The sequence below is a fragment of the Cannabis sativa genome, chromosome X (genome assembly GCF_029168945.1).
Source record: "Cannabis sativa cultivar Pink pepper isolate KNU-18-1 chromosome X, ASM2916894v1, whole genome shotgun sequence".
NCBI lineage: Eukaryota > Viridiplantae > Streptophyta > Magnoliopsida > Rosales > Cannabaceae > Cannabis > Cannabis sativa.
The window spans coordinates 1,342,185-1,353,423 of NC_083610.1; the positions used below are offsets into that span (position 1 = coordinate 1,342,185).

The 11,239-nt window shown below is 28.2% G+C and overlaps 1 protein-coding gene across 1 annotated transcript; it reads right to left on the bottom strand.

The window, feature by feature from the left end:
* Positions 1 to 1,755: 1,755 nt before the first annotated feature.
* LOC115705246 (sucrose transport protein) lies at positions 1,756 to 5,713 on the bottom strand. Its single transcript, XM_030632530.2, has 4 exons — positions 4,314 to 5,713; positions 2,855 to 2,918; positions 2,690 to 2,733; positions 1,756 to 2,503 (listed from the first exon to the last, which is right to left on the bottom strand). Exons 1-4 carry the CDS (start codon positions 5,580 to 5,582, stop codon positions 2,303 to 2,305), a joined length of 1,578 nt encoding a protein of 525 aa, XP_030488390.2. The 5' UTR covers positions 5,583 to 5,713; the 3' UTR covers positions 1,756 to 2,302.
* Positions 5,714 to 11,239: the final 5,526 nt, after the last annotated feature.

The window sequence follows — 11,239 nt, forward strand, 5'->3', positions numbered from 1 at the left end:
GTAAAAATTGTTATGAGAACTGGTTTTTTTATTAAAAAAGTAGCATTTAATTTTTGATATTAAGAATATTAAGTTTTGAAATAAAATAAATAAATAAATGTAAGGCATCTGGACTTTTTACGTGTCCATATTTATAAGTTAACGAAAGTGTTAGTAACTAGTAACAGGTGTAAGAGAATTGTAACATTGAACATTTTTACCCTTAAAAAAAAGAAACTAAGGAAAAAAATTCATACGTGGGCTCTGCCCCAAAAATAAAACACCAAAACCTGTCACAAAAGATTAAAATAGAAAAAATTTATGTGAAAAATCCTATCATAAGCAAACAAATCAAAACTTTTAAATTCAAAATCAATGGCTATAAAAATATTTTCATGTGTGAGAACAAAAATAATGTTCTCAGAGTACGTTATATATATAAAAGATTCTAAAATTTTCAAAAAAAAACTATTTTATACCTAATCCGTCCCACTTGACGTTTCTAAGTCTAATATGTAACTTTTATAAAATACATTATTTAAAATAGTATTAACTTGATTGGAACATCATTCTTCGAGTGAACAATCAAATGAGTAATGTGCACCACAAATTATTACTCATGCAAAAAAGTGACACTAAACTAAAAAATGTTATGTCACTGTGTGTAATATGAAGTATAATTTATAGGTGCACATTTCATTACTCATTACTCAGGTCAAATCTAATTAGACAATAAATTAATAATTAGGTGGTGATTTGCAATCCAATAAGATTGCAAATTAGTGGTGAGTTAAAATGCCACAATTTTATTGACAAAAAATATATTTAAAAAATTTTTATTATTATATACGAATAAAGATATACATATTTTTTAAATTTGTCATTCTATATATATCCTAGACTCTCAACTCCCACTATAGTATAGCACTACATATTAGAGCTAATATTATTGCTATAACAAAATGTAATGGAAATGACACATTTTTTTACAAAAAAATACTACACACATTTATGTAACATTATCTTCTTCTTTTATTTTTTATTATTTTTTTTTTATAAATTACACTAAACATATTATTTATTTATATATTAAAACTTTTATCATAAAATTAAAACTTTGTAAGTAATATTACCTTATTTTTTTGACTTAGTAAAATCCATCTAACACGAAATTGTTTAGGGTGTAATATTTTAGTATAAAAAGCTAGTGTGCACTTATCAATATGTAAAAATACTCTTTCTCCATATATCAAAGCAGTGTTGGCTACATGAGCATTGTTATTAATTATAGTGGTATCTAATATCTTTTATAAGTGACATCCTCTGATTAATTAGTCATATATTTTTAAAAATTATTTTCTCAAGTTATATAGAATCCGATATTTAATTACACTAATAACAATATGACACCAACAACGTTACCAAGGCCGGCCCTAACTTTTAGTGGGCCATAGAAAAAAAAATTATTTTGGGCCCTTATTTAGAAAAAAATATGGTATTTTTCAAAATCAGTAAAAAAAATAGTATAATTTTAAAAGGTAAATATTTTTTTTGGGTCCAGGGATAAGTGGGCCCTAGGCACAAGCCTAGCCCGCCTATGCCCAGGGCCGGGCCTGAACGTTACTAGACACCAATAATACATTTTAGCAATTCTATATATATTGTACATATTAATGCATTAAATGATTATTGTCTATATAAAGCATATCTCCAACCAACATAAATAAGAAAAAACAAAAATAAGGAAAGAAAGAAAGAAATAGAGAAGACTTAATATTAGAACAAGTAAGTACTTCTTCTGGTTTATATATAAAAAGAAGAATTGTAACATATGCTTGCGCATGGCTACAAAAAACAAAGAAAGAGAAAGAAAGAAAGAACTGACATGTTTTTGCAGGTGTTAGGTATACATTAATATACTATGTCTTCATTATAAAAACAGACACAATATATAAATATATATTATATATATATTTGCCCAACTCAACACCAACAACAACTATAGTTACTACTTCACACACACTCACTACTACATATGGATTAGGATAATTAGGAATTGGGAATTGGAATTTGTGACATTTCATTAATTCAACACTAGAGAGTACTCTACTCTAAATTTCAAGAAAAAACGTTTATGATTATGATATATGTTTTTGTGACCCAATTTTTATATTTATAAAAGCTAGGTTAAAAAAATATATATCAATTTATAATAAGCAAGAAAGCTCTAGCTAAGGCTGGTAGGTTATTAGCTAGCTAGGGTTTTTTTTTTGGTTTTTTTTTTTTTTTTTGAACTTTTATTATTGTTAAAGTCTAATGATCATCAATGGAATGAAGCGGAAATTGAAAGGGCATTCCGGTCATTTTTGGCACCGGGAAGATCAAGTTGTGCGGCGGGTGAAGGTAACATGGTTAGGGCTAGTATTCCACTGGCTGCGGCCGCAACTCCGCCCACTACGAATGCTGGCAAGTTACTTCCTCCGAATAGGGCATCCCATGGCCCGCTTAAAACCGACACTAACATCTGTATTAACAATAATAATAATAGAAATTAATATTATTAGTAATTAAATCACTAATTAATTATGTATGGAATTATATTGTGTGAAAAAAAAAATTGTTAGTATTTGAGAAATATTTTATGAAAGTTAAGTATTTGAGTTTTTTTAAAAACATTACTCATTAATAAATTAATGTTCTAGTTAATTACCTGTGGTACAACAATTGCAAGATTCAGTACTCCTAATGAAAGCCCTGAAACAAAATAAAATAAAATAAATATTAATTATAAATTAATTAATATATATATAGGATAATAAAATTCAATATGTATTATATGTATAAATATATAAGAAAATTAAGTATATAAATATACCTTGGCCAGCACCAGAAGTGCTGGAAAATATGGAGGCCAATGCGAAAGGGATACTGTAAGTAACCTATACATAAAAAGAACAAAATATTAATATTAATGAATAAATTAATTTAATTAAATCAAATTTATTTATTTATTTTATATTATTAAATGTCACTTTCATTTCAATTCTCAAATTTTGAGATTGACAATTTATTTTATCTTCATATCAAATTGATACCTAAGACGTTACGTACGAATATAGTAAAGAGGTGGACTTGAATCACGAGACTTACATAATAATAATAATAATTAATTAATTAATTAATAATGACCAACAAAGACCAAATATTTATTTATTATTAAAAAAACAGCTGACATTCTAATTTAAGTAAATAATCAAAATCAAGAAATTTATTACACGACTAACTATGACATTAATTAATTAATTAATTAATTTAAATGATATTATATAATAATTGTTGACCATTTTTCAACATGCATCTTTCATTCAAACCTTGTTTTATTTTATCTTCTTTTGGTAATAAATATTTATTATTTTTTCATGTGAGTACAAAATAATTAAAGTTGTTTTTGACTAATAATTGAATCTCATTATCAATAAAAACGTGGTTTTTATTTAATTTGCACTTTTAACTTTTCCTACAAACACTCATCACTCTCAAAGTGCCGAAATTTTCTCTTTGAATTAATAAAAAAACACACACACTTAAAAATAGGTAATTTCTAAGAACATGACTAATAATTGAAAATTAAGTGTTTTTTTAAATAATTATAAAACATTAAAAATAGTATTATTTATTTGAGTGACTACAATACAGACACTTAAAAACAGGTAATTAGTGGGAAATTAGATTCTTTTTTTTATTTATTTATAAATAGTTATAATTATCATTTTTTCTCTTAATTACAACAAGAAAATAGATTATTATTTTTTTGCTACAAAAAAAATATTTAGCTGTTCATTAACTATATACATAATTTCTTTTACTTAAAATGGTTATAAAAATACACTTCATAATATGTAATTATTAGAGTAAAATAAGTAATGAAAATAGACTTTTTTTTGGTTTATTTTCACGTTTTAATAATTTTATTTTATATAAAAATATATACTTTTAATAACATTAATTGTTTTTAATTAATTTCTTCTTATTTATATTCTTAAAAAATATACATATTAAAAAAATAAATAATATTTTAAATTTTATAAAAAAAAATTATATGAGATTTTGTTAAAAAATAATAAAAATAAATATTAAAATTTAAAAAAAATAATATAAAAAATTTTAAAAAAATATTAAGAAGCAAATTGCAAATAAAAGTTACTTTTTTTTCCTTGAATAATTACACAAAAATATTTATTAAAAGAATCCAACTTTTTTAAAAAATCAATACATGAAATATTAATAATTACACATAATAATATAATTATTAATAATAATAATTAAGGACTTACCGCAAGAGGAATACCCAAAACAGCAAAGAGTGACAAAGCGCCAGCTTTAACAGCAGGAGGCGGAGCTAACGGCGTTTGAGGCAAGCCATCCCGACTATTCTCAGCCAACTTAGTAATTAACACCGTCATAACCAAACAAACGGCGAGTAAGAAATTAACCAAACCCCATAACCTCTTGGCCCCACCTAACACCCGAGCCAGTGGCTCAACCCCAAGAGACATCGCACCCAAAACCACCGAGTTCAGCATCAGACCCAGCGCCCCCGCTCGAACCCCAAGATCGTACTCTTTACCCTTCCCAACCTCACCTCCGTACACCTCTTTACCCATCCAATCAGTATCGAAAAGCAGAAACGGAAACCACGCGATCCAGTTCAAACTCGTAACCAGTAACAAAACCCACATCGGCTTCTTCAGCTCCTTGAAAGCCCCGACAATGTTGCTGAAAAACGGCGCCGACCTCTCCCCGTCTCCGCCGTCCACGGCGGCTCCGGCACCGGCCCCGCCGGGTTGTTCTTGAACCGAAATTAAGGCGATTACGGTGAGAGTTAGGAGGAGGATTATCGCGATGAAGAAACAGGTCTTGAGATTGGCGCAGTAGACGTCGCAGGCTAGGGTTTTGGAGAAGGGAACGATTTTGTAGAGACGAGTGTAGGAACCGGCGGCGAAGCCTAGGACGTTACCGACGGCCATGAAGAAGGAGAAGAGAGAGTTCGCCGTTCTCATTTTTTGCTGGCTGTTTCCGGAGAGATCCGCGAGTAATGCTCGGCATGGACCTTGGAGCATGTTATTAGCGACGTCGAGGATCCAGAATCCGACGACGAAAACAGCGATGGCGCGTGGCTTCACGCTCCTGTTGAGATCGTCTCCTGAAGCGTAGCCTAGATCGGCTGCGAATCCGATTAGGAAAACTGCGATTGCGACTAGGGCTGCTCCGGCGGCTATGAAAGGTCGGCGACGGCCGAATCTGGAGGTAGAGCGGTCGCTGTGGTAACCGACAATGGGCTGGACCAACATTCCGGAAACTGGGCCGCATAACCAGATAAAAGCGGCCCAAGTGTGAGGAATGCCGAGGAGTTGAACGTATGGGGTCAGTAAAGAAAGCTGTAAGGCCCAACCGAATTGGATCCCCGCGGCGATTGAAGCTACGGCGATTAGTTTTCTGAAGGGAGCTTTACCCGGGTCGGGTCCCGAACCCGAATCTGAAACATGCAATAGATTATTGGGTTTTCTAGTAGAAGCAATAGTACTAGTAGTTTCAACCTCCATAATTTTTTTTGTGTTTTGAGAAAATAATGGGTTTTTTTGGGTGTGTTTGCATGGGAATTTATATTGGGAAGAGAGAAGAGAGAGTTGTATTTATTTATTTTTATTTATAATTATAATTTTGCATGGGGCAACTGGCAAAATGGGTCGGCAGAGAAAAAGAGAGTAAAGGCTTATCCGTTAAGTGAGGTGTTTTAGGTAATTTTAATTATTTTGTGCCAAGTGTAGCATTTATCCTGTTTTTGGGAACTGGAGTAATTAATTAACTTTCTTACTATCTCTATATATCTAATTTGCGGCAAAACTTCTTAAAGTGGACAGGTTTTTGTAACTAACCCCCTAATTTAAAATTTTGGTGGTAAAACTACCTAAACCACTAGTCCGTTAGCAGTTAACCCTTCCCATCCATTTTTGGCTGTTAAGTGTCAGGTTGGAATGTCCACGTGTACACAGTGTACACGTGGCACAATTTTATTAGTCCACGTAAATAAATATTTAAAAAAATAAAAAATTAATTATTTTTAAAATAAAAAATAAAAAAAATATATTTTTCTTTAAAAATTAAAAAAACAATTTTAAAAAAATAAATTTTTTTTTTAAAAAAAATCCTAATTCCCGCACGCCCTTCTTCTTCTTCTTCTTCTTCTTCTTCTTCTTCTTCTTCTTCTTCTTCTTCTTCTTCTTCTTCTTCTTCTTCTTCTCTGCTAAAAAAACCTTAACCTTTTTAGTTATCAATGAATATTCTCTAACACAATAACCCAAATACCAGATCATTTCTTCTCATTTCCCAACAACCAAACACAAAAAAACCAACTTAACAATTCCACCATAAATTTCATCTCTACCCAGTACATCTCCAACAATATAGAAAAAAAATCAAAACTTAGTTTCACTTTGGTTCACATTCCCAAATTAGCTTAAGTGTTTAAGCATTGAGCCTCAAATTTCCAATACCCAGTTTACTCACCATAGCTCACATTCCCACCATTTATTAATACACAACAGCAAAAACCCAAATACCATATTATTTTCTTCTCATTTCCCAGCAACCAAACACAAAATCCCATCACAAATCAGTACAACTCTAACAATATGAATAAAAAAAGATCAAAACTTTAATCCCAAAAACAAATTACATACAAAAAGCCCAAACCCTTCATTCCTTCTCTCTCTAACTTCCGCCCCAAACCTATGTCATCGTTCCCCCAAACTCACCGACCCTTTTCTCTCCCCAGTTCCTCCATCACCATGAACTTGCTCAACAAGCTCGGCTTCGCCCAGGGTCGCCTCCAAATCCCCTAAATATTCCTCCGAATCATCGTCCATCGCCCAGGGTCCCGATGAGGACGTGCCTGCCCCAGGCCAGGAGTTTGCCCAGTTCGTCCTAACCCTAAAAGAAGAAGAAGGAGGAGGAGGAGGAGAAGAAGAAGTGCGTAGGATAGAAGAAGAAGAAAGAAAAGAAAAGAAAAAGAAAAAGAGTTAGGGTTTTTTTTTGGAAAAAAAAATATTCACTCTTATGATTTTACACAGGTACATGAATTTGCAATTCTCACATCAATGTCAAAAGTCTTGAATGAACCAGCATATCACCAACAACAAAAAGCTCATATTTATGCAACCATAATCCTGAAAATCCTTTATACATACAAATAAGAGCGATTATGGTACCTGATGGAGTAGACCAGAGAGAAGCTGAAACAATTGCTCATCTGGTTTTCCTTTTTCCGCCATCGTTTCTTATGAAATCCCCCCTGATTGACAGAGAGATTATGAGCTTCAAATTGAAAATAAATTAAAATGTAAAATTATGAGTTAGGGTTTTTTTAATTTTAAAGAAAAATGTAAAATTAAAATTGTTTTTTTTTTTAATTTTTAAAGAAAAATAATTTTTTTTATTTTTTATTTTTAAAATAATTAATTTTTTTTATTTTTTTAAATATTTATTTACGTGGACTAATAAAATTGTGCCACGTGTACACTGTGTACACGTGGACATTCCAACCTGGCACTTAACAGCCAAAAATGGATGGAAAGGGCTAACTGCTAACGGACTAATGGTTTAGGTAGTTTTACCACCAAAATTTTAGATTAGGGGGTTAGTTGCAAAAACTTGTCTACTTTAGGAGGTTTTGCCGCAAATAAAATTATTACCTCTCTTGTTAATATTTATTTACAACACTTATCAAAATAAAATTATAATAAGTGTACTAACATATTTAAATTTTATTTTTATATAATTATGAAGAAAAAAATAATTATATAAAGTATTATTTTTGTAAAAAATTTATATTTTACTTTTAATTTTTTTTTTATATATTTTTAAAGTATTCTATAAAATAACAAGAAAATAGCATCTAAACAACATAAAAAAATACATCAAAAGATAATATTTTTTGTAATAATAAAATCTTTAAAATATTTAAAATTACGTATAACTGTATTTTTGTAATTTTTTTATTAATTTTTGTGTATTTGTAAAATAATATAGACTAAAAAATATTTTAATTATCGAAACAAACATGAAAATAATTTTTTTTTTTTTTGGAGAGTATATTATAAATTATTTCAAATATATAGTATATATGCTTTAAAGTATAGCTTTTCTAAACAACAAATGTAAGTGTCACATATTAATAAACGAAGGGAGAGCCAATTACTTTTTATAAGTCTATGAACTTTGTAATCTTTTTCTTTTGATGATGAGTTGGAGTCGTGCGACTCGCAGACTCGTATTGAATTAACAATGGGATTGAGAAATTTCTAATGAATAATTTGAATTTATTTGTAGAAGAAAAAAGAAATGAATGTGTGAGTTGTAATGAGTTTAGATACTTGGAAATAATTAAATTAGCTTTCTGGATATATATAATATTTCTCTTTGGTGTTTTGAGTTAATATCTTATATCGAAAGGATGAATATTGGCTTCACTCGAAGATTGGCTTCGAGTGAAGACCACTTGTCAAAACAGAGATGTAAAGTTATTTGCAAAAGAATTGGAGTGAAAGAAAAAAGAGTTGACGGATGTCTTTTTGCTCTTTATTTGTCAGTTATCTTTTCTCGCTTTCATTTCTTTAACGTTCCATGTTCTATACCGAAAGAAAAAGGTGTTAATGTGTCCTAATATGAAAAGATTATGATTTATTAGAATTCATTTTAAGTGAAAAATGTGGAAAATATATTAATACAAACGATTTTTTTCAAAGGAAAAATATAAATATTAAAAGAAATTTTTACAATAATAATTTGAAAATAAAAGCTAGCTTTTGAAATATTATGTCAATCAATTATATTTTATGTGTACTCTACAGTTTCAAATTTCAACCCAATTAATATTTAATATAATTATTTTTATTTTATTTTAAATGTTGCTAGGTACAGTTACACCTTATGACACCAAACAAACACGACATATATAAAATGAATTTGTAATTAATTTTTTGATATTATAATTTTTTTTTTTTTGCAGTGGATAATAAATTTAAAATTAAATCTCATTTATTATAATTTTGATAAGCAGTAGTATATTTTTCTTATTTTTTTGGAAAAGTAATAAGTAGTATTATTTGATACTACGTATCCTAATATATTAATTTGAATTTCACTTATATAAATATAATTTATTATAAGTGGTGTTGGAGACCGTAATATCCAACATAAATTGTTCGATCGTATTAATGTAATATTTATTGTTGTTGTTATCTTATTTTTATCCTTTATTATCTTTTGTCCTCACTTTTATAAAATATTGGTTCGAGTTATTATAGTTTCTGCTACTTGACTATCTGTATTTATTATCCTATAAGACTTTGTAAATTTAATTATTTATTTCTATTTTAATTTTTTTATTATTATTATTATTAAAACATTTGGAGTTGATGACGAATAGTTAGGCTATTGTAATGTTTTGGGTTTGTGGTTTATAATATATGAACTCATTTTTTGGCCTATTTTCATGTGACATTTACCAAAAAAATAATTAATTTCTTTCGTTATTTTGTTAATTTTATAACGACCATTACCTAACATTTTCTCACTCACTCTTGTTTCATATCCAAAATTGTCTTTTAATATATATAATGATGATGCCTAATTATATTGTTTTGATTTTAATTTGGATATTTCTGTTTTTATAAAGTATTAATTTAATTGGAGTAGTCTTCATTATGTCATCAATAAATTATTGAATAATCACTTACGTACGTTTCTTTGAATGACAAAATTATCATATAATAATTAATTATTTTCTTGTAAAGCATTTAAGTTTGACTATAATGGGAAATGGGTCCTATTTGAAAAGTTAATTTTTCTTTGAGAGGGGTTATAGTTATAATATAAATGAGAACCAAACGTCAAAGTTAAATATTTGTTTAGAGATAACAAAATTTAAATATGTGTTAATTAATTAATTAAGCTGACAAATTAGTTCGATGGTGTGATTACAAATGTAAGATGATCCATAATTAATGATGAATTAATAATATTCAAATTTTTATAAAGGTTATAAATTTGATAAACTAAGTTAAAATTTCCATATTCTCTTCTATGTGATTTTGACTTTAGGTCATTTTTGTCGATGTCTATCTCTCTTAGTTAGGTTTTTGCTAGGGTAGTTTTCTCGAGGTTGAAACAGTTTGGAATATCGTTACTTATGTGTAAAATTATTCACAATTGATACTAATAAGTATTTTATATTTTTCAATGTAGAGGATGATGTTAATCTTGGGTTTATGCTCTTCTTTTGTAATTTGCGGCGTGTTTTAGGGTTTGTTTGGTCAATTTTCTCGTGAGATATGTTTGATTACATTTTGGAGAGTTTTATTTGTTCCCCATAAAGTTATAAGTACACCCCATTTTAATAATTTTTATTTTATATAAAATATATATCTTTAATTATTACTATTTTTTTAAAAAAAAAAATCTTCTTTTTATATTCTTAAAAAATATATCTATAAAATAAAAATAAAATATATTTTAAATATTAAGGTAAAAAAATTAAAATAAAAAATTATATGAAATTTTATTAGAAAAAATTTTAAAAAATCATACATGATTTAAAAAAAAAATGTGAAAATAAAATAAAACTAACTATTAATATCAAATGAAAATAATGTGAAAAAAAAATTCAAAAAAAATATTAAAAGTGATTTTTAAAAATTAATTTAAGTTAATTATTTTTTAATATTGGGGTGCACTTATAACTTTATGGGGTACAAATAAAATTTCCCTTACATTTTTGCTTTACTTGTAAGAAAATTTGTCCTTTGAAACCTTTGAATGAATGTATATTTTCCCTTTTTAAAAGAAAATATACAAAATTAGATTTTGTGCTTGTGTCCATTTTTTTATACAAAATATATATTTTGCATATTTCGAGAAACGAAAGCTATTGCACAAGCCAAAAAATTGTCATGAAAGACAAAGGTGATAACATAGACAATATCAAGTAGAAGAATACAATGAATATTTGAAGTCATGGCATTCCTAAAACAACTAACAATATCTCAAAGCCTCATTTGACAACAACACATGAGAACCATAGAAGTTGAACATTAAAAATGTTGCTTCAATACCCAATAATAATACTAAAAAATTCAATGAATTGATTATTTTACTTGTTAGAAAATCAATAATCTAGAACAATAGTGCAATATTATTAATT

Excerpts from the sequence above, each read along its gene's own strand:
- LOC115705246 (XM_030632530.2), bottom strand. The coding sequence starts at position 5,582 with ATGGAGGTTGAAACTACTAGTACTATTGCTTCTACTAGAAAACCCAAT. Across the intron at positions 2,734-2,854 it reads CACTTCTGGTGCTGGCCAAG|GGCTTTCATTAGGAGTACTG; the intron begins GTATATTTATAT and ends ATTTTGTTTCAG. Across the intron at positions 2,504-2,689 it reads TTGCAATTGTTGTACCACAG|ATGTTAGTGTCGGTTTTAAG; the intron begins GTAATTAACTAG and ends TTGTTAATACAG.